Genomic DNA, 25,479 nt, shown 5'->3' with positions numbered 1-25,479 from the left:
AGTTTAGGTTTTATATATTTAAAGCAAGAGTTTGAATATATATATTTTGATTTCAAATTTTGAAAAATTATTTTGAAGTTTCTGCAAGAATTACTTCTGTTTCGAGTGATATTTAATTTTAACCCTTTAAATCGGTTTTATAGCTCTTGCTAGAGTTTGAATATATATTTTGAAATTTTCTAAAGGCTTTTAAAAATTCACAATTATTTTTTTTGATAATTGTGATGTTTGGATCAACTTTCACACAATTCGATTAATTTTATGAGATGTCTGTCGTTAAAAATAAATAAAAGTTTTCCTTTCCCCTATTTTTGGTGATATTTCATTTTTACCCTTCAAATCGTTTTTTCTTTACCTTTGTTAGAGTTTGACCATATATTTGAATCAGATTTTAAAAATCATATCTGTAAAATATTTTCAAGTTTTGCACAAATCGACCCTATTTCGGATGATATTTAACATTTACCCCTCAAATTGATTTTTGCTTTGGCTTCTCATTTAATGAAAATTTATGGGTCAAAATACCCTTAACATGACCTAATTTTGCAAGGCAATGACTTAAAAAACTTTTGTCTTGTAGCAAAAGTTGTGTAGTATCTTATTTGCAAGACATAAGTTTAGAGAACTTTTTATTAAATTTGTAGGAATTAAGTTATGACTTGTGAGATATAATATGTGGGTTGTGAACTTCTTATCACATTTAATAATAACAAATACCCAGTGTAGTCCTAGAAAGTGGGCGTTGAATAGGATAGAGTATGCCAAAAATCCTACCCCTACCTCAGTGCTAGAAAGATTGTTTCCGACTGACCCTCGATTCAAGAAAAAACAGTTCAAAAATAAATAAAGAAAGTACAAAAAACAAAAAAATCAAATATTAACTGTACAAAAACTACAACAAAATAAGATGATAGTCGAGGTACAAAGAATCAACAAATAGTAACAAGAAACTACACAAACAATATCTGACTACTAATATGAACATACAACAAGACAACACACTGCTACCTATTAACAAAATTGTGTCCTCCGTACCCTTTTATTTATGGTCATATCTTCAATAAACTGAAACTGCGTCATGTTCTATCTACGTGCCAATACTTCTTCGGTTTACCTATACCACTTGTGAAATCATCTATAACCAGCTTTTCACACCTTCACACTGGCATTCATCATATATGTTGTCATCCATTAAAATCACTCCCACCTTACCTCGTATATCTTCATTCTAATTATATCTCTCCTAATATGTACACATATTCATTGCAACGTACATCTTCATTTCTCCAACTTTAATTTCATTTTTTGAACGCGAGAGTACTAGACTAACAAAAATTCCACCACATGCAACATAATTAGTCTAAATATCACTTTGCAAAAATTGTCTTTAAATTTTGATAGAGCCTTCTTTATCACACAAGACTAAAGTATTCATTTTCGGGGGGAACTCATTCAATATCTCTTTATTGTGGCTATTGTTTTCTACAAACATGTTATAGCCATTGAAGAACCTTCTTCCTTTATTAATTTGTGGTGAGATGGATAAGATTCTTTTATATTTTTAATGAGAAATTTTTAGGTTTAAGCTCTCACATAAAAAAAAAATTGTTAAAGAACACTTCTTTCTTAAATAAATCTTATATGATAAGAACATAAATTAATCAGGATCCTAATATAATCGAAACTGGATAAGAAACCAAAATGAAAAAACTTCACGTCTCCCTCATTGACTTCAATTTAATAGGACCATCATAATTAGGATGAGCTCTCCTACTTTAGGTGCGTGGTACGTACTTATCCTACTAACCCATCCCCACCAATTCTTTGGTTGATTAATTATACTGTTGATTGGTGTAACCGACATTAAGATTGAAAGTTAGGTTTATGTTTCCTCTTTGTTTTAGTACAGTTAATATAGGAAAAATTATCTAACTGTGCAACATTTTTTATCATATTCGTTTAAAAAAAATTATCATTTGAAAAAATTATAAAAATCTCTATTTTCCTCACCTTGTCTTCTATTCTCAGATATATCATTATTACTCTTCCCACTTTATGTGTTTCTTCACCAATTTCACGTCCAAAATCACACATGTATTAGCAATTACCTCCAACTCACCATTTTTGAATTACAACAATATTATCCTAGTCTTCATTGATTTCAAGTTCTAAAAAAGATAGAACGCTTTCTTCATCAATTTTTTTTCCTTTCAATAGTTCATATTTTTTATTATTTTTTTTCCAATTTTAGGTTGTTCATGTGCAATTTTCTAATACATATGAATTTTGTTCCATTGTTTGGTATTAGTCTTACCTAATTAGTTACACAAACTAAAGATATAGTCCCTCGTATTTTTTATTCGGATGATGATAATTTTCATGAAAATAGATTCAAACTACGGAACGATCCATTAATCATGAAGAAATTGCAAGAGGAGAAGTCAAAGAAAAATGCATATTCGAGTTCTAAATCGCCTGTTGAAAAAGTGTCCAAAAGAAGGGGGGAAGTCGAATATGTCACTACATTGTACCCTTATTATGGACAATGTATCGGGTTCAAAATAACATTTTTGATACATAACCCTATTTTATTGAAACATCGATTAGTATGAATCTGTTTCATTATATATGTATTTGATACATGAATACTATAAATTGTCTATTTTATTATGTATCAGTTGTTGCTATGTATCTGCAGTCTTATTCAACTTAGAATACTATGTATATGTACACATTACCAAATCATATTCTTGATACATAAACCCTATTATTTTATAACTAAAGCAGTGTGTATCAAATTCATTAGTATGTATATGATACATAAAAATGCCAAATTTATCTATTTTACTATGTATCATACATTCCTTTGATGCAACGTCTAGTGTCATTGTCTGTGTCGAAGGTGCAAAAAAGCACATGCTCTTATTATGGTTGAATCAAAAATCAATGATTCGTGTTATTTATCAGAATTGGAAGTGACAAATTACATAACTGATACAAACAATGCAGAAGTGAAGGAGAAACAATTGTATAAGGATACTTTCATACTCCAAGCGCAGTCCTCTGAGTAACATTTTAAGACATGGCTGCACAATTTGTTTAACTCTTTATTATATGTATCAGATACATATTAAACCACCACTGTGTTATGCATCACTCACAAAAAATGCTATTGAGAGCAATTACATATATAATGTATCTTTTATAAGCTACAATATTTCTCAAACATAATAAGATACATAAATAGTAATGTATCATGCCCATTGTTTGGCTATGAACATAAATACAAATTTATACTACATGTATCTAATACATAAAAACTATCACATAGTAATGTGTTGATCTCGAATCAAACACCTTATGGGCTACATTACTTATTTGATATATATATATCGGATACATATAAAACCACCACTATGTTATGTATCACTCACAAAAAAATTGCTATTGAGAACAATTACATTTATAATGATACCTTTGTACAAATAGGCTATAACTTTAATGAAAAACTTTTATTCTTAATTAATAAGGGTTATGGTGAGATGAATATGATCTCTCACCTCTAATTAATCAGATGTTTCAGATTTGAACCAAAAAAATAACTCATGTTAAAGGGTGTTTTTCTCTTAAATAGGGAAAACTCAAATACATCAGTGTCCTAAGTCAAATTCAAATGGAGGCCTTAAATTTTAACTTTTTTTTTAATAAAATTTATTATAGACAATTCATTTAATCTTTTTTGAGACATAATATTCTAGATATATCAAACTTGTATTAATTATTTCCTCTTACATGAAAAGCTTTTATTTTTTACAAATAATACTCAATATATTTTTTAAAAATAATACTTATAACTAGTTATTGCTTTTAAATATAATGTTCTTCAAATTTGGGGCCTAAGGCAACCGCCTCATGCAATGTATATTCGATGGGTCTTATGCATTGCAAATTTAAATTAATTAAGTCATCTCTGAGTCATGATTAAGATATAAAACATCGAGTGAGAAATTCAAAAAAAAGACTTCACAAGTCTCCCTTATTTACTTGGGAAAAGCTTAAATATGTCATCAACCTTTGAGAAAATATTCATTTGTGTCATCCTTTAATAGTTTGGCTCAATCATACCACTATCGTTATAGAAAGGGTCCGTTCATGCCATTATTTTTTAAACGGACAGGTTTGATAATTTTGCAAAAACCATTATTTCCACATGGCCTCTTATTAGAGCTCCGCATAGGAATGTTCAAAACTGAACCGTAATCGATAAGTCAATCGCAAAATTGGCTTATTGACTTATTGGTATTGGGTTATCGAACAACAAAATGATTGGGGAACGAATTAAAATTTTATAATTAATGGCTTATTGGTGTGGAGGCGGATTATTCAATTTTCTTATTGGGTAAACCGTTAACCCGTTAGGACTTACCATACTTACACTTTTATTTTAGGTATATTAGCCTCATTTAATATTTTACCATAATATATAAGAGTAATTATATATTTTTCTTTTGTTAGTCCTAGCTCCGAAAGGCTAAAGCTATAAAGACAGGAAAACTTATTTACCTTTTTATAAATATACATTTTCTCTTCAAGAATAGAGAACAAGTCAGCAAACTCAAAAAAACATAAAAATTTAAAAGATGTAAAGGCATAAATTAAAGATGCTCCTGGCTCATTGCATTTAAAATAGTGAAAAGAAATCATTTCTTTTGTTGCGTTCATCGGAAAAAATACACCATAAAAATTAATTAGAGGTTAGCCGATACACCACCTGATACCCGTCCGATAATTGTTAATCCGTTACCGAACAAACCGATATCTTATAGGTTGGCCAGCGGATTAGCTAGTAAATTTAAAAATCAATATTCAATAGGCCAAATCGTTAAGTGAAATTATCCGACCGATATGCAGCTCTAGGTCCACATAACTAGAATTAAATTAGTCATAAAAAAATCAATTATACTATCAGACTTTGAAAAAAATGTTCATATATATCGTAGAGCTCAACTGTGCCACTTAGCTACTGAAAGAACCCGTTTGTGCTATTTTTTAACAGTCTGATGATTTTGTAAAACCATTATTTTCACTTGACCCTCTTATTAGAGGTCCACATGCCAAAATTAAACCGATCTAATTTAGTTAAATTTGAAATTAAAATCTGACCCATTAACACCAAACCAACCCATCTTAACCCATTTCCCTTTATTTCTCTCCCAGACCCTTAGATCGATCAATTACCATTTAACAAAACTTCTAAGAAGTCTTTGAGGAAAAATAAATGGTTTACCATGGTCTACTATAGCAAAATAAAACTTCTGTATGTTCTACTTTGACCAAGAAACTTTTGGATATATTCAAAAATAAACACAACAAGGAGTGATTGCATCAAGACCTAATCAAGAATAAAGTTTGCAATTATAATTGGATTGTCAATTTACCTAACATAAACTACCACCTTGTTTGGATGGTTGTTACCTGTTGTATTGTATTGTATTGTTAGTTTAAATACAATGTTTGTTTTGGTTGTTACTTAAATTCTGTTGTATTGTAACGTTAAACGATCGATTTTATGTAACGATCGATTAGGTGTGTTGTCGTCGTTACCTTAATATTTTCTTCTCATTTTGTCTTTATTTATTATTTAATAATTATATTTCATCTTTTATCCTACCTTTTCACAGTAACTCTATCCTGTACCATACTTTTCTTTTAAGTTTTATCATTCAAATCATGGATGTATGATATTATATATGTAACGACGGAGAAAGATACAATCTATCCAAACACTGTATTTATTAAAACAATACAATACGATACATTATGAAATAATATGTATAACAACCATCCAAATAAAGTGTAAGACTAAAATTGTAAGAAAGCTTAAGTCAAGAACTTCATCCAACGCCCAAATTCTGCCCAAATGAACATATTTGTATCATTTTGTAAAGTTAACTGAAAAATTCACAAGAATGGGAATTCAACTCAAGTCAGCCTTAAACAATAAGTTTGATTAATTATGGGTAAGATAAAAATGTTAGAATTTTCAGTTTTAAGAAATGAAGCCAACAAAGAAAAAAGCTTGGCTTGTGATTAAGAAAGGACCAAAACCCATCTCAGAAAATGATTCAAAAGGAACTAATTTTAGAGCTACTATCAGTTTACTTAATTGTGCAGTACTAGTGAAGAATACAACAAAATCTCCACATGTGATACCGCCAAGGAAGTGTGGGACAAACTTCAAATCACTTATGAAGGAACTTCAATTGTTGAAAACCAGATCATATCAAGCCTGATTTTCCTGAGCTCAAGAAAAAAGAATTAACGGAGACACAACAATTCAAAGACACTTAAAGCATGGAGTGATGAAGATGCATCTAACGAAGAACAAGGAGAAACTACAAACATATGTTTTATTGGAATAGATGAATTAAGTGAATTGTTCTAACTATATGCTTCTCTTGATTTGGTCACAGACGATCTTCAAAAATTGATTGATAAATATAACAAATTTGCCAAATAAAAGGACTGACGAATTCTTCTCAAAACAAATCAAATCAAAGTTAACTTACTTGAAGAAGAATTGGGTGATGTAAAAATGGATTTGGAAACCCAAAAATTCAAGACTAGGAGAAACAAGTACTCCGACCATTTTGGTACATTTGACATATCTTTAATTTAGACCACAAGATTCAAAAAAAATTCTTTTACTTTCTTACACTCTGTGTCGAGTCAAAATAGGTCAAACGAATTAAAACGAATGGAATCATCAAGGACCCAAATTAAAAATACTTGGGTACCTAAAAGGAACTAATTTCCTTGTTTTTGCAGGGATCACACCAAGAAATCATACTGGATCTGTGTGTGGATCACTGATAGTGGGTGTTTCAGACGCATAACAGACAAAAAAGAAAGTTCCAAAGTTGTTAAAGATATAGATGGAGGATATGTGAGATTTGGAAACAATGTCAAAGAAGTCATAGGAGTTGGATCAATCACAACTTTTTCTGTAATATATCTGCTTTCAAGACCAAAAAAAAATAATCTAATTCATTTCCAGGAACCATACAAGATACAGTAATTTTTGTGGAAAAATATATGAAACAAACTAGAATTAACAAAAGGCCTCTTCTTAGTCCTCATAAAGAACTCACCAAAACAACAAAAGATTAAAAAAAAAAAAAGATAATCAAGCCCTGCCTCAAATCCAAACTAGGTGGTGTCAACACAGGATGAAACACGAGAACTATCTGGGGCTCGCCCATCCTAGTACTATACTCGCCCAAGCACATTTTAAGTCGTGACAGGATCCGGTGCACAGATGTTGGTATAATTGCATCCCTCAAATAGAGTTATCGTTCAACGACAACCTCAAACTCATGTAAGTTGTTTCATCTTAGCACCTAATCTCATAAGAACCAGCTTTGGTGATATAACGAACCCATTCAACAGTGTTGTAGCCACTCTTCTCCCACACCTGCACAAAGCTAACTATATGAAGCTGAACTTCATACCAAAAGAACAACACTATTGAATTGTAAGTTTGGCAAACATACCTTTAGAAACCGAACACGCAATCCAGATGCTGTGAACATGGGAACCTGCAAAGAATAAGGAAATGGTCATGAACTCTAAGAGTCAATAGAATATGATGAAACAAAGTTGAATGGGTTCTTTAAAACCATAAACTACAAGAACTACACCCTGCAATGACTCAATAACCCCACCCACTCCCAACCCAAACCCACTCCAAAAGATCCATTCATGAGATAAAGAAGATCGTGAACTGTAATGGACCATGGTTATCAGGTCTTTCGGGAAGGAAAATATTTACCTGAAATTCCATCTGAATTGGTGGCCGAGTCAAGGACTTCTTCTCTGTAATTGTCGAAATTAACTCAACCTCAGCACTCAATGTCGACTCAGTTTGCCCCGGAAATTTTCGTATCCTGCACCAAGTTGTTCATAATGAAGATTCTATGTTTAGAAACTAACCTTATTGCAGAAGAATGTACAAATACAGCTACATGCCTACTGGCAAAAATAGGACATGATCATCACTTCTGTATGCTCTACTATGACCAAGAAACTTTTAGATATATTCAAATTTAAACATAAAGAGTTGTTTTCGTGTGACCTATAGGTCACGGGTTTGAGCTGTGGATGTAGCCACTAATGCTTGCATTAAGGTAGGCTATCTACATCACACCCCTTGGGGTACGGCCTTTCCCCTGACCCTGCATGAATGCAGGATGCTTTGTGCACCGGGCTGCCCTTTTTTTAAACACAAAATGGAAACCCAATTGGGAAGAAATAAACACATAGGATTTTCCAAACAATTGAGCAATCAGTTCTCTATTAAACCATGACCTATTGAAACCATTCTCCTCCATCTGGATTAGGTTATATTACACTCAGCTGGCCTTAAGTAAATTTAACTCCTCCAATCAGACACAATAGGAAGAGGTATTAACATTGAATTATTGTTTTATCCTACTGTTCAGGTAAACTATGGACAAACAAAAACAAGAAGGCTCCACTATACTTGACCACATCTTCAAGAAATACGCCAACCATGATTAAGCAATTGAATACTCACTTCCAAACCAAACAGTCAATGGCTGCATTATACTTTGCTCTCCCTGACGTCACCTGGAAGTTTGTTTTTGCAGTTTGCTTTGGCACTGGAATTTTAATAACTACTCCAAGAGCAAACATTTTTGCACCAAACACACTCTTAACCTGAAAAACAATCAAAGTTAGTAACAGTAAATCATATAAACACAAATTGACGTTTAAAATCAAAATTCATTCCATATCAAACCTTAACATTCACTTCCATACGTGTACGGCCTAATTCTTTGATAGTTGGTAATACACGGAAAGGAAGATTTACTCCTTCAGTAATGCGGTACCTGAAGATTAACGGTTTAACAATATCAGGCACTATGTTATACAATGCCCATGATCTGAACATGATATCAGTTTCAAACAAAACAAAAAAAAGGTAAAATCTGAACCTCTTACAAATCAAGTGACATACATTTTGAGCTTAAAAGCCAAGACACAATCTCCATACTTTGGTCATCAACACTTTCCAAGTACAACAACAACATACCCAGTGTAGTCCCACAAAGTGGAGTCCGGGAAAGTAAGAATAACCCTTGTTCCATCACTTCAAAGGTTACACTATTTCAATTTATATTGCTCAGAGAATTCTGGATTTTTTTCCAGTGCTTCTTTTGCTTTGAGTATCTTGCTAGACTTCTCAAGCAGTTCTGATAATACTTTAACTTTTCCACAACTTATTAAGTTAAGAGTTTGGAACACACATTATGAAATATGAGTGGGAACGTGAACAAATTGACTAGGAGGAGAAAGAATAGTTTTGATTTATCAGGATGCTGGAATATCCAATATAAAATTCTTGAATGCATAAAACATGAGGTAAATATTCCATAAGGAAATCAGACGTTAATTTGACATAACCAATTACAAAACCAAGAGATTCAATTTTAAACTAAATAAGGGGCTCAAGTTTCACATTGTGTCACTTTTAGCAAAAGAAGATACTAAATGGGGTTGCACCAGGGATACACTCTTAGCTTATTTGCATTGGCTATGGACATATTGACATGTCATATTCAAGGAGAGGTGCCTTGGTACATGCTATTTGCAGATGACATAGTTCTAATTGACGAGACGCGCGGCGGAGTTAACACGAGGCTAGGGGTTTCGAGACAGACCTTGAAATCTAAAGGTTTAAAGTTGAGCAGGACCAAAACTAATTACTTGAGTGCAAGTTTAGTGATTTGTCCTATGAAGCGGAGATGGAAGCGGGACTTGATACATAAGTCATTCCCTAATAGAGGAAGTTTAAAATACCTGGGGTCAGTGATCCAAGGTAATGGAGAGATTGATGAGGATTGTAACTCATAGTATTGGGGCGGGGTGAATGAAATTATTGTTTTTTGCATGTCCTCTAAAATTTAATGTAGGTGCAAATTCTCCCAATTTGTGGCCTACCAAGTATTGGAGGTTAGCATTTGGTGTTCTATGTGACAACAATGTGCTACCTACACTTAAAAGGTAATTTCTACCGAGTAGTGGTCATACCGACTATGTTACATGAGGCGGACAGTTGGCTAGTCAAGAATTCTCATGTCCAGAATATGAATATGCAAATAGAGAAGATGAGGATGTTGAGGTGGATGTGTGGACACACCATGAGAAATAAGATTAGGAATGAAGATATTCAGGACAAAGTGGGAGTGGCTCCCGTGGAAGATAACATGCGGGAAGGAGGCTGAGATGATTCAGGCATGTGAAGATAAGAGGTGCGGGTGCCCCGAATAGGTGGTGTGAGAGATTGGTCATAGTAGGCTTGAGAAGGGGTAGAGGTAGGCCCAATAAATATTGGGGTAGGTGATTAGGCAAAATATGACGCAACTTCAACTCACCAAAGACATGACCTTGATAGGAGGGTGTGGAGGTCGAGGATTAGGATCGAAGGTTAGTTCATAGTCGTTGCCTTTTCCCAGAGTTTAGTATTATTCATTTCTTTATATTTAGATTTCGATCACTACTTGTTGTTTCTCTTCAATATTTGATTATCTTCTTGTTATTTTTGTTTGTTGCTATTACCTCTTTTTCACCGTTTGCTCAGTTGAGGGTCTTTTGGGAACATCCTAGACCTTCTCAAAGGTAGGGGCAGGTCTGCACACTCTACCCTCCTCAGACCTTATTTGTGGATTACACAAGGATTGTTGTTGATACAGAAAATGGAGGAAAGGTAGCAGAGGTTTTATATCCAAATAACAGGACAACAATTATGAGGCTAAGCTGGTTATAATAGAACTTCTACTGAACTCAAGCGAGTGGCATAATGGTCACTGAAGTTCCGATGAACTAGGGAAACTAAGGTTCGAATTGCGGTAGAGGCAAAAGAAAATAGTAGGTAATTTCTTCCCACCTATCAAAGACTTGGTAGACAAAGTTATCTGGTAATTGTGTGGTGGGAGGATGTAGCAAGCACCCAGTGGATTAGTCATGGACTCATGGTGCACACAAGCTGCCCCAAAATGATTCCTGGGACACAGATACATTTGACATTTATGCTGCCATAGTTATAGACTATAGTACCATTAATCACTGTAACAAGAAACCATTTTCCAAGGAACTTCAGCATTTTCTACTAGAATAAAATGAGGAACCACAGCTTCAGCCTCCTGGCTTGAGATGAGAGAAAAAACAAAAGAGCCCAGAAAACAAAGATGTATATAAAGAAGTAAGAAGTTACTTCATCAATTCAAATTCACCATCAGGCGGGACAAAGCTGACGGTCTTTTCTGAGTTGAATCTTGTCAAATTTACACATTGGTGGAAAGTAACATCATCGAGCTCAATAGTTTTACCGCTGCACCAGGTAGGAGAGCAATATACTATGTTAATAAGCAGAAATAATTAACAAAACATGTAGCATCTGAAACTAATTGGAGCCCAAACTGAGACATGTTTGAGGACAGTTATCATTGAAAATTTGCAGATAAGGAGAACCAACTGAAAGAAGCAGAATCACAATAAAGTGGGATTGTCATCTTTATTCGTTAAGGTAAATTAACTGAGAAGATGAATGACAGGGAAATTATCTTTTTTCCTTTATGAGGTCAAATTAGGAGGTTGAAAGAACTAAACGATTCAACTTTCTCCAGGAAACAAATGGTATAGACGAAACACAGAAGTAACATTCAAGTGACGTTTCCTGAAACAACTAGCACAAGAAGCAATGCCACAGACAATTAGTCAGACACTACCTCTTAGTCGGACGGGACTTGAGTTGTGACTCTTTCTCAAGGCCAATTTTATCATTTAAGCCCAACTTCAGATCAGGCATTCCAGAAAGGAAGCATTTCATGAGAACTTTTCCAGTTACATCACAACGGAGGACGCTACCTGCAAGTATAATATATTAAATGAGAACCAAAAACTGGTCAAAAAAAGGACACCTACCAAACTATAAAACTTCTACCTTTTGAAGACATAAGGAGATTAACACTCTCCACAATATCCAGAAATACCTGTTGATATATAAACCTTCATCAAATACTGGTTTACTAGGGAAGATAAAAGATCGTAGAAATTTTAAAAAAGACAGAGCCAAAAAGCACCTCATTCTTCTTATAAACAAGACCCTCCCTGCGCCAACCAACCGCACCAGTTACTTGCAATGTTGCATTTGGAACTGGCTTATCTACATGCTGCAGGATTTTGTTGCATTGTGAAGGGAAACACAGATTGATATAATACTCAAAATACATATTTATTATCTCACTGCATAATATCCCTCATGATGATTTTATTTAGTAGATCAAACAGGTAGATAATATAAATCTATTGTTCAACATTTTTTTGTCATACTATGAAAGCAAGCACAGGAAAAATAACTAACCTTGGATGAAAAGGATGACCGGACACCTTCCTGAGTAATGTAGAGTTTCAAAATTTCAGGTGACAGATTTTGAGGGTAACCAAAGTCCATAATTTCTGCAATTTTAGATAAATACAGGAAAAATGATTACTCTTTTTGACATAAAAGCATGTAGCACATACACATTGCACTAAAATTCCAAGGTAGATAATTGCTTGTTGGAAGATAAGTGTACTTAATTTTCCATAGACAAACCTGAAAGCAACCGAAAATTGCCAATAGATGGTGCAAAATCTATGAACTGAAATGTTAGTAAACGGTCACACTAGAGGAATACATTCTCTATTGACTCTGTGCACCACAGCATATTGTCCAGAATAGGGATATCCCAATGAAATATTTTGATATTAGCAACTAGAAAATATGTCCAAAGAGGATATATATAGTCTGTCCCAGTGCATTGAACTGAAATTCTTTGAAGGACGAATTAATGATACAAAAACAGTAACTCACACGAAAAAACCAAAGTCCCTGTCCAGGTAGTTCTTTCCTTTCAATTATAAAGAGGCTTCAAAATTTTCTTAAGCAAGACCTAAATATTATTTCACCACACCTAATGCATCTCTATAGACATAGTTTGGGCCCATAACACGTCTCTCAACATTAGTCATCTTATACGCGCACAACCCCATGTTAAAGCCACACTCCCTAGACCTCACTTGTGAGACTATACTGGTATGTTGTTGTCATTTTGCCTTATCCTCATAGATGTACTCTATCCAATTATCATTACATTTATATCATTCCTCTCCATATTGAGAAGGAAGACGGAGCAGGGGGAGAACAATCACAAAAAATTAACATTACTACCGCAAAGATGAAGCAAACTAACCAGAAGAAGTTATTTCATAGAAAGGCTTCCCTTGTCAAACCCTGATAACATGTCAGAACCTAAAGCTTACCGTCCAATAGCTCGTAAATCAAAACAAAGTTATTGCGGATGGCATCTTCATCAAAGGCGCCACCAAAATAAGATTTGAATAGTGTAACAGCCTGCATGTGTATTGCGGATTGCAGTTTTATTATTCTGGTGGTAAAAAGAAAACACTGGCACAACACACAGAAGAACATATTTACACAATAAAGTCATGGTCATGACATTATTTTTCTCATCTCCACTTCTTAGGAAGTACCAGGATTTCTTGATTAGAAGAGAGAATGCAGTACATATGGAAAGGTGCAGAAATTCAATATAACTAAAACTAAGATACTAGTCCTGACATGCTTCCAATCCATAAGATATATACACAAAACTGTTCATTTGTGAACAACTGATGCTAAGAGAGCAAAAATTGACGTTCTCCGCTTACTCCAGAGAGAGGGGGAGGGAAACACATGAAAAGCTTTCATTACAAACAAATAAAAAACAGTGGTTGAGACCTAAATCATCAGTCAGATGCAAGAATGAATCATCAGTCAGAGTGCAAGAATGATTCTACTAAGCAATAGAGTTTTACCTCAACAACAAACTTAAATGCACATGCGACATTTGCATTGCTGCTAACAACAATCACAATATAGACATTGCTAATTCTCATGTACAAGAAAGAACAGCCTCCAATCTGCCGGACGGGACATGTACCAAGTTCTTTTGACTGCATTATATGCATCCGGAAGGCATCTACCATATTCCCCCTGATAAAATTTGAAAAGACTCATAGTTAAATGAAAAATATAGCAAAGTGATGCAGTAACCGGCTTCTTTATTCTGACAGGTGACACAATGATTGATTCACATGCACTTTATTTGAAAGACGAACTTAGTTTCCTTCATACAAACATAAGCACTTATAACATGACAACCAAAAAGAAGAGTAAGTAGAAGTTATTTTAAAGTACTTATAGTGATGGCATTGGATGCCAAAGACCCAAAGCAAGGTAAAAGTCAGATAGAAGCTACAAAATTTCTAAATTAGCAGGCTAAGAAGCACATTATTCTCGCATGTGAACACTTTTGTATTAGATACAAATTGATTTATAAGGGACTGAGGGACCAATTAGACATGTGTTTGACCGAAGATAAATCATGATGAGCTAATAAACACATTTTCTCCACTTCCTGAAGAGGCAAGATTAAAAGAAATTCTAAATTTTTGAACGGGTCAATCTTGAGAAACAAGAAACAAAGAAGAATATTCATCCTCCGACAAGGTACTTCACATTAAAATGTAAATATCCACCCAGGAAATCAAACTTTCAATTAGCTAGGCAAAATTTTATGCCAAGACTTAATTTTTCTTATACAGCAAGACAGACAATCTGCTTTGTTTAACAACCCCAACAACTAAAACTTAACCTAACTAACCATCATCACCTGATCTATGGCGATAAGATAAAATAGAAGGTTCCAACTTTGAGCTTACAATACCACAAATTACGAAAAACTTCCTAGCAGCAGACTACAATTCATTCATCAAACTTCAAAAGATAAATCAACATTGTTTCTCTTAAATTAAGTCCCTAAATCAAAATCAAGTAAAAGTGAGCAAGGAAATCAAACTTTTAATTTGGTTAGGCAAAAATTTTACACCAAGACTTAGTTTGCCTTATACAGCACAACAAACAATCTGTTATGTTTAACAATTTCAACAACTAAACTTTAACCTAACTAACCGGTATCTCCTGATCTAATGGCATAAGATTAAAAAAAGGTTTCCAACTTTGAGCTATCAAAACCACACATTAGGAAAAACTTTCTAGCAGCAGACTGCAATTAATTCATCAAAACTCAACTCAACAATTGTTTCTCTTAATTAATTCCCTTGATCAAAATCAAGTAAAATTGAGTAAGGAAATCAAACTTCAAAACTTAGTTAGGCAAAAATTCTACACCAATACTTAGTTTGTCAGTTTGTCTTATACAGCATTACAAACAATCTTATACAATATACATTTAACAACTAAAACAACTAAACCTTAACCTAACTAACCAGTATCACCTGATTTAACAGTACAAGATACAAAGGTAACAACTTTGAACTTACCACACATTACGAAAACTCTCTAGCAGCATACTACAACTAAATCATCAAACTTCAAAAAATAATCAACATCGTTTCTCTTAAATTAAGTCCCTAAATCAAAATCAAGTAAAAGTGAGCAAGGAAATCAAAACTTTTAATTATGTGAGGCAAAAATTTACACCAAGACTTAGCTTGTCTTATACAGCACTACAGGCAACCAACTTTAACAACTACACCTTAACCTAGCTAACCGGTATCAGTATCACCTGATCTAATGGCATATCACAAAAAAAAGGTTCCAACTTTGAGCTCAACACACACACGGGAAATTACAATGTATATACAAAGTCAAAATGATTTTTTATGTATACATAGTAATGTTCCAAAAACAACAACATATCCCATGTAATACCACAAAGTGGTGTCTGGGGAAGGTACAATGTACGCAAACCTTACCCCTGTTTCCAATAGACCTAGGCTCAAGGAAAAGCAGACCTTACCCCTATTTCCAATAGACCTAGGCTCAAGGAAAAGCATTTATATTTTAAGTACCTGTACTGAAAATAGTGACTCCGCCACTCATCAGTTACGAAAAACTTTCTAGCATCATATTAAAACTCATTCATCAAAATTCAAAAAGACAAATCAACAATTATTTCTCTTAAACTAACAAATACTCAAAATCAAAATCAAAATAAAATTGAGCAAAGAAGAAAGAAATTGGGTATAAATTAAAAAATGAGCAAATACCCAACATCGTCACGGTAGAGACGGTTAATAAGGACATCGCCACGGAGATTCAAGAAGTATATTGCTGAAGCCGCCACTGGCATGGCTGCTAATCAAACAGTTGATTCAATTTTACAATAAAATAGCTATAAATCCAAAAAAAATCGATTAAATCAGATCAAATTGAGATTTTTGTTCAAAAATCAATGAGATTTCTAGGGTTTTTCATATGATTTTGGGGGGGAAATTGTTCGATTAGGGAAAAGAAACTCTTTTGGACTGAAAATATATGATATGAAAGTGCTGAGATCTTTATTTGTGCTTTTCGAATTTGTTTATAAGGAAAATTCAAAAAGCACTCGTGCTATTTTAAAGTTTTTTTTTTTTAATGCTTAATTAGAGGTTTGGATTCAAGTATGAGATTTTAAGTTATTTTTAGGCATGATTCCTAAATATGGTTTTAAATTTGATATACGAGAGGCTAGTTGTAGGGGTATCCGCAAGGGTAGAGGTAGATAGAAGAAATATTAGGGAGAAATGATTAGACAGAATTTGACGCAACTTTATATGATCAAGGACGTGACTCTAGATAAGAAGGAGTGGAGGACACGTATTAGGGTAGAAAGGTAATAAGGTGAAGTGTTGTCTTGTTTTATGTTCTGTATTGTGTTTCAATTATCACACTATTTTACTGTTGTTATTGATTCTTTCTTATAGATTTTACATTGCCTTTCTTTTTACGGAAAAGGGTCAAAATTACCCCTGAACTTTGAAAAATAGTTTATTCATGCCCTTCGTTATACTTTAGGGCCAATTATACCCTTATTATTATACTTTGGGCCAAATATGCCCTTGAGTATAACAGAGTGCCACGTGTCGGCCTCTCAGTGGACAACTTATTTTCCTTTTTAAATGTGTATTTTTATTTGTTTTTAAATCTGTTTTTAAAATTTATTTTTTAAAATCTATTTTTTTAAATATGTTAAATTTAAAAAAAAACAGATTTTTTTTAAAAAGATAAAAAAAAAGATTTAAAAAAAAGAAAGATTTTAAAAACAAATAAAAAACATATTTTAAAAAATAGATTTAAAAAAATAAATTTTAAAAACAGATTTAAAATCTTTTTATTTTAAAATATGTTTTTTAATCTTTTTTTAAAAAAAATCTGTTTTTTATCTTTTTTATTTTAAAATCTTTTTTTAATCTTTTTTTAAAAAAATCTTTTTTTTTAAATCTGTTTTTTATCTTTTTTTTAAAAAAAATCTGTTTTTAAAAATTAACATATTTTAAAAATAGATTTAAAAAAATAAATTTTAAAAACAGATTTAAAAACAAATAAAAAACAAATTTAAAAATAAATAAAAAAACATATTTAAAAGAGAAAATAAGTTGGCCACTGAGAGGCCGACACGTGGCACTCTGTTATACTCAAGGGCATATTTGGCCTAAAGTATAACAATAAGGGTATAATTGGCCCTAAAGTATAACGAAGGGCATGAATAAACTATTTTTCAAAGTTCAGGGGTAATTTTGACCATTTTCCGTTCTTTTTAACTACTATGCTTTCGTCATTGTTTCTTCTTTCTCCTTTACTTGGGTTTGAGGCACTTGAGCCTAGGGTCTTTCGAAAACAGTCTCTCTACCTCTTTTAGATAGTGATAAGATTTGTGTATACTCTACCTTCTACATACCCACTTAATGGGATTTCACTAGGTATGTTGTTGTTGTTGTAATTTTGGATACGCATAAATGGATATTTAAATTTGTACAAAGTTGAATAAGTGGATATATGTGACAATATATTATGTAATATAAATCAGTTTAATTGTATCTCATGCAAATTAACATGTAGGACATGTTTGTCTACTTGTTCAACTTTATACAAATTTATGTGTCTAGTAATGCACATTCAAAATTGGGGTCGAACCTAAAGTTAAAGGCATTGTTTTGTTTTTTAAAAAATATTTTATCCTTAAAGTGAAACTTTTTCGTGTGAATGTGAATTAGCCAAATACTAAAATGAATATCGAATACCGATTGAGAAACTAAAAACAACTCCTTTTTTTTCATTTTTACACTTCTATCTTCTAAGAATATTTAATACAAGTTATTTTTTTCCTCAAATTAACTTTGTAACTACTTTATTCATCTTAATGTATGTGAATGTGTTTGATTAGATTCGAAATTTAAAGAGAAAAATATGATCTAAAATAAGCTATAAAAATTTATATGACTATAAATCATCTCATTAAAAATGTATAAAATATTTAAAATTAAATTATTATTAAATATTTAAATATGTTTATTTTATACGAATTAACTAGAAAAAAAAGTGTCATATAAATTGACATGATAAATATAATATTTTTAATTTATATATAAAAAGGTTCTCTTGTGAAAATGTGGTAATATATGACGTGAATTTACATCTTTAAAATTGTGTTTATTCATACATCGTCACATAATGTGAATTGGAAAACTAAAAAGTAATATGTAGTAATTTTTAGGCATAACCCAATAATTCAAATTAGGAAAACATTAAAATAAGGCTTGAAGCTTAATTAATGTGATAGAGAAAGCATAACATCAAAGTTCAAATTAAAATTATTTAATAATATTGAAATTATAAATATATTGTATATAAACTAATGGAATAGTCAAACATTTTCAAAACGAAGGAGATGGACAAATTATGTAATAGAAATGTTGACTCCTAATATTGAATTCTATATGTTATATTTTTTTTATCTAGCATAATATAATTCTCTTATAATATTGAAATTCTTTTACTACTATATATTTTCTTTGGTATATTATTTTGATATACTTTATTTAAATCGAGGGTCTCTCAATTTTTTTTTATCTATTTTCACAAAATAAAAAAAGGCTATATGTCATCCTCTCCAAACTTCACTTGTATGACTACACTAAGACACTAAATATGTTGTTTGAGTTGAAATTCTACATTTAAGCATATCATAAATCTCATGTAATATCATTTTAACTTCTCTTGTGGTAGCAAACTTTGTAGTTTATAATTTTATCTTACTTTTACTTTTTTGAATCAAGAGTATGTTGGAAATAATTTTTTTTACCTTATAAAGTACACGATAATGTCTGCATATCTTCCCCAGACCCTATTTGTGCAGTGGCGAAATCAAAATTTTTGTTAAAGGCGTTCAAAATTTAATAAATATATGTTTAAAAAGTAATTTTTAATCTATATACTTTGTATAATTTTTTATATACATAATACAAGTTTTTGATGGATGGTGTTCAACTGACTATCGTTCACTGCATGTGGCTACGCCACTATATTTGTGAGAATATATAAGATATGTTGTGTTTGTTATGTTGTATTGTGTATCTTAATTTTCATAATTTAAGTTTTCAATTAACACCTTTGTTTCGCGAAACTTTTCGTAGAATTTACAACTTTCTCATGTTGATTTTTCAAAAAATATTTTCCTCCCCAAAACACACTCATAATTTATATATATCAAGAAAAATTCAAATACAAATATTGTTATAAAACAAACTAACGTAGCAAATTAAAAATAAAGGAAGATAGAAACAGAAATGGTAAGAGAAAGAGAGAAAGTTGAGAGAATTGAGTATCGGTATGTACATTATATACTGCAAAGAGGCTATTTATAGCCAAGTGCAGTAGGAGAAAGATAAGGGAGAATAAGTAGTGGGTCCCATTTTGAAAATGGAGCATCACTACTTTGCTTTCTTTTATAATACTCCCCCTTAGATGTCCATGACAAAAAAAAAAATCTAATGAAAGAACAAATATATATAGTTATTCTGAACACTCATAGATGTTGTGTTTTGTTAAAACCTAACTAGGAAAAACCCACTGGGAAAAAGCCTAGTGAAGGAGAAAGAGTGCACAAATCTGGTAATATGCCTTGAGTGCTGCCTCATTAAAAACCTTACCAGAAAAATCCAGTGGGACAAAATCTTGGTTAAGGGAAAAAAAGTACAGCGCGTATTTTACTCCCTCTGATGAAAACTTCATTTGATATTTTGGAGACGACGCATTTCAATCTTATATCTTAGCTTTTCAAAAGTTGATGTTGGTAATGTCTTTGTGAATAAATCTGCAAGATTATCACTCGAACGAACTTGTTGTACATTAATATCACCATTCTTCTGGATATCATGTGTAAAGAATAATTTTGATGAAATATGTTTCGTTCTGTCTCCTTTTATGAAGCTACCTTTCAATTGAGCTATGCATGCAACATTGTCTTTGGATATAACTGTGGGTACTTTGACATCATTTTCCAAGCTGCATCTTTCTTTGATGAACTGTATCATTGATCTCAACCACACACATTCTGTACTTACTTCATGATTTTTTCTATTATTTCAGCATGTTTTGAAGAAGTAGTAATAATAGATTGTTTTGTAGATCGTCATGATATAGCAGTTCCTCCGTATGTAAATAGATGACCTATTTGAGATCGAGCTTTATGTGGGTCTGATAAATAACATGCATCTGCATAACTAATAATGTCTGCACGGCCTTTGTTAGTATAAAACAAACTCATATCAATGGTACCCTTTAGGTATCGCAAAATATGTTTGATATCTTTCCAATGTCTTCGTGTTGGGGATGAACTATACACTGCCAGCAAATTAAAAAAAATATTATATCAGGCCTGATTGCGTTAGCAAGATACATAAGTGCACCAATAGCACTGAGATATGATACTTCAGGACCAAGAAGTTCATCATTCTCTTCTGTAGGTCGAAATAGATCTTTATCCACTTCAAGTGATCGAACAATCATTGGAGTGCTTAATGGATGTACTTTGTCCATGTAAAATTATTTTAAGAGTATCTCAATATAGGCAGATTAGTGGGCAAAAATTTCGTATGTTAAATGTTCAATTTGCAGACCCAGACAAAATTTTGTCTTTCCAAGATCTTTTATCTCAAATTCTTTCTTTAGTTATTCAATCTCCTTTCGGACCTCTTCAGGGGTTCCAATGAGATTTATGTCATCAACATAAACATCGAGTATAATAAATTTTGATTCTGTTTTCTTAATAAAAATACATGGATATATGACATTATTTATATAACCTTCATTTATCAAGTACTCACTAAGGCGCTTATACCACATACACCCTGATTGTTTTAGACCATATAACGATCTTTGCAATTTGATTGAGTACATTTTCCGAGACTTAGTACATGCTTTAGGAAATTTTAATTCTTCTAGAATTTTCATGTAAATTTCATTATCAAGTGAACCATAAAGGTAAGCTGTAACTACATCCATTAGATGTATTTCAAAATTTTTATGTACAACTAAACTAATGAGATATCGAAAAGTTATTCCATCTATAACAGGTGAATATGTTTCTTCATAGTTGATCCCAGGTCTTTGAGAGAATTCTTGTGCAACAAGGCGTGCCTTGTATCTTACAATTTCATTTATCTCATTTTATTTTCTCACAAAAACCCATTTATAGCCAACTGATTTTACACCTTCAGGGGTTTGGACTACAGGTCTAAAAACCTCACGTTTAGCAAGTGAGTCTAACTCTGATTGAATTGCCTTTTGCCATTCTGGCCAATCACATCTACGTCGATATTTTTCGACGAATTTAGGCTCAAGACTTTCACTATCTTGCATGAGGTTAAGTGCAACATTATATGCAAAAACACTATCTATCGTAATTTTTGATCGATTTAAATTTATCTCATCACTGGTAGAACTTATTGAAAGTTCTTCATTCACTTGAGTCTCGGATTCACTGATTTCTTCAGAAATATCAAGATTACTCAAATCTTGGCCTTCTTCAGGAGGTTCTTTTGTAGTATCATCTTTATTATTTCTCATGCTTCTCTTTCTATGATTTTTATCCTTTGAACCGAATGGTCTACCACGCTTCAGACGTGTTTGAGATTCAGAAGCTATGATACTAGTAGATGATCCTTTTGGGACATCAATCCAGATAGACACATTCACTACAGGAATATGTGTAGACATATTCACTGCAGGGATATGTGACTTAGTTATTTGTTTCAAATTAGTAAATGCGTCTGGTATTTGATTTTCTATTTTCTATAAATGTATGATCTTCTGGACCTCCTGCTCACATGTGCAGGTACGTGGATCAAAATGAGATAGTGATGAAACTTTTCACGCAATTTCTCTTTCGGGTTCCTTTTTCTCTCTCTCTAATTGCGAAAAAGTTGTTTCATCAAACCGACAATCTACAAATCGAGCAGTAAATAAGTCTCCTATCAACGGTTCAAGGTAGCAAATTATGGAGGGTGAGTCAAACCCAACATATATGCCTAACCTTCGTTGATGGTCCATCTTTGTATGTTGTGGTGGTGCTACAGACACATATACCGCACAACTAAAAATTCATAGATGGTTATATTTGGCTCATGACCAAATACTAATTGCGACGAAGAGTATTTATTATAATTTATCGGTCTAAGATGTAAAAATATTGTTGCATGTAAGATATCATGATCCCAAATAATAGTCGACAATTTTGTTTTCATAAGTAGAGGTCTTACTATCAATTGTAAGCGCTTAATAAATGACTCCGCAAAACCATTTTTGAGTATGAACATGAGCAACAGGATGTTCAATTTTTATCACAATTGATAAGCAATAATCATCAAAAATATGGGATGTAAATTCTCCATCATTATTAAGGCGAATAACTTTAATTGAATAATCTGAGAATTGCGCCCTTAATCTTATTATTTATTCTAATAACTTCGCAAACGCCAGATTGCGGGATGATAAGAGGCACACATAAGACCATCTTGATGATGTATCTATTAGGATCATAAAATATCTAAACAATCCACTAGATGGATGAATAGGTCTATATATATCCCCATGTATATGCTCTAAAAAGGTAGAAGATTCGATGCCAACTTTCAGGGTTGATAGTTTAGCAATTAATTTACCTTGATAACAAGCAACATAGGAAAATTCATCATTCGTAAGAATCTTTGGATCTTTAACGAATGTCCAGTTGAATTTTCAAGAATTCGTTTCATCATTATTGATCTAGGATGTCCTATTCGATCATGACATAACACAAATGTATTTAGATCAGTAAACTTCTGGTTTACGATCAAATGTGCTTCAATTGCACTAATATCTGCATAATATAGGCCAGACGATAAAGTTGATAATTTTTTTAAAATATATTTCTGGCCTGAGACACTCTTAGTTAAACCAAGGTATTCAATATTCATTTCATTTAGTGTCTCAACATGATATCTATTTTCACAAATATATTTAAAACTTAATAAGTTTCTTGGGATTTAGAAGAGAACAATGCATCTTCTATAACAATCTTTGTCCCCTTAGGCAGAAATATAGTAGCTCTTCCGGAGCCTTCAATTATTTTCTAATTATCAAAAATTGTAGTAACATTTGTTTTTCTTCTAAGCAAGTAGGAAAAATATTTATCGTCTTTAAAAATGGCATGAGTCGTTCCACTATCAATTACACAAATATCCTCGTGATTGATCATTGATCCAAACAAAATTTGAGGCATATTCATATTTTTCTTTAAAAAGAAATAAAATAAATATTATAAATAAAACATGGCTCATTATACAATTTTTATTTATTTACATGAATTAGAAAAATATAAACATATTATTTAGTACAGATAAATAAAAATAAAATTATTTAAATATTATGAGGCTTATCAATATTCATATTTGCTTCTGAAAAACTAAAAAAATCAGCTACATCCAGCTGCATAGGCTCAATATTGTCTTCAGAGATAAAATTTATCTCTAGATTATTTTCTGCTCTCTTCAAGTATGCCTGATATAGTTGAACCAGACGTTTTAATGATCGATAGGTCCGTGACTAGTGTAGTGCCCCATACCTCCATATTTATGACATATACTTTCTGAATTTTTCTTTGGTATAGATTCTTGCTTTTCACTCTTTTTTTATATTGCTGGTCATTTCTCGGTGTCAGCCAAGTATTATGATTGTAATTTCTTCTTCGACCACGACCACGATCACGATTGAGGCCACGACCTCTTTCTCGTTGGTTATAGTTTGCCTGATTCACTTCAGGAGTGGCAAGGAACCAACGTGCCGACTATCATGATTTTTTATTAACAGTTCGTTATGTCGTTCAGCGATAAGAAAGTGAGAAAGTAATTCAGAATATTTTTTTAAACTCTTTTCGCGATATTGCTGCTACAGGAGCATATTCGCAGGTGAAAATGTGGAGTATATTTTTTCAAGTTTGTCTTGTTCAATGATTTCTTCTCCGCATAAATTTAACTGTGCTATAATTCTAAACAAGACAAAATTATATTCAGTTATATTTTTAAAATTCATCAATCTTAAATTGAGCCAATCATGATGTGCCTGTGGAAGGATGACCAACTTCAAATGGTCATATCTTTCTTTTATATTCTTCTACAGTTTAAGAAGGTCTTTTAATATGAGATACTGTAATTTTAACCCCTCGTCACGATGATGACAGAGAAATATCATGGCTTTGGCACGGTCTTGACTAGATGCCATATTGTCATCTTTGATGGTGTCTGCCAGACCCATCGATTCTAGGTGTATTTCGACATCTAATGCTCATGATGAGTAACCTTTTTCAGATATATCAAGAGCAACAAATTCAAGTTTAGAGATATTAAACATTTTAAGAAAATAAAATTCTTATCCTTTTGTTATCTTTTTAAAATAACTCAAAGTGATAAAATCTCGTGTTGATAACGTGTTATAAAACAAACTAACTTAGCAAATTAAAAATAAAGGAAAACTGAAACAGAAATAGTAAGAGAAAGAGAGAAAGTTGAGAGAATTGAGTATCGATATGTACATTACATACTGCAAAGAAGCTATTTATAGCCAGATACAGTAGAAGAAAGATAAAAAAAAATAAGCCGTGGATCAAATTTTGAAAATGGAGCATCCACTACTTTGTATTCTTTTATAATAAATATAACATTCTTCTGATATTTTGACTAACAATTTTTGAGAGTTGATAAATTTTATTTGACTATAATGTAAGTAGATAAGAACACAACAATGATTATTAACGAATCCATTATCCACACATGGAAACATTAAATATTAAATATCATCGAAATTAATAATTTAATATCAAATAAAGCCTGTCCTAAAACACTTCCAAAAGCAGATAATGTTGTTTACTCTTAAGCACTGAATATGATTGGCCAAGAATTGTAATTGGTCCAATATAAAATATTAGTAGGAAATAAAAAAATCTAATGCACAAAACATTCGATATTTATGCAGAA

General features: G+C 32.2%; 1 protein-coding gene across 1 annotated transcript; it reads right to left on the bottom strand.

Moving 5' to 3' along the window:
- Positions 1 to 7,033: 7,033 nt before the first annotated feature.
- LOC129888764 (AP-2 complex subunit mu-like) lies at positions 7,034 to 16,582 on the bottom strand. Its single transcript, XM_055963763.1, has 13 exons — positions 16,198 to 16,582; positions 13,942 to 14,119; positions 13,387 to 13,477; positions 12,446 to 12,540; positions 12,165 to 12,254; positions 12,026 to 12,074; positions 11,811 to 11,949; positions 11,297 to 11,413; positions 8,822 to 8,912; positions 8,597 to 8,739; positions 7,832 to 7,946; positions 7,554 to 7,598; positions 7,034 to 7,474 (listed from the first exon to the last, which is right to left on the bottom strand). Exons 1-13 carry the CDS (start codon positions 16,278 to 16,280, stop codon positions 7,394 to 7,396), a joined length of 1,317 nt encoding a protein of 438 aa, XP_055819738.1. The 5' UTR covers positions 16,281 to 16,582; the 3' UTR covers positions 7,034 to 7,393.
- Positions 16,583 to 25,479: the final 8,897 nt, after the last annotated feature.

The sequence above is a fragment of the Solanum dulcamara genome, chromosome 5 (assembly GCF_947179165.1).
Source record: "Solanum dulcamara chromosome 5, daSolDulc1.2, whole genome shotgun sequence".
Lineage (NCBI taxonomy): Eukaryota > Viridiplantae > Streptophyta > Magnoliopsida > Solanales > Solanaceae > Solanum > Solanum dulcamara.
Note: the sequence above shows the minus strand (reverse complement) of the source record. Positions and strands in the feature narration are given on the sequence as shown.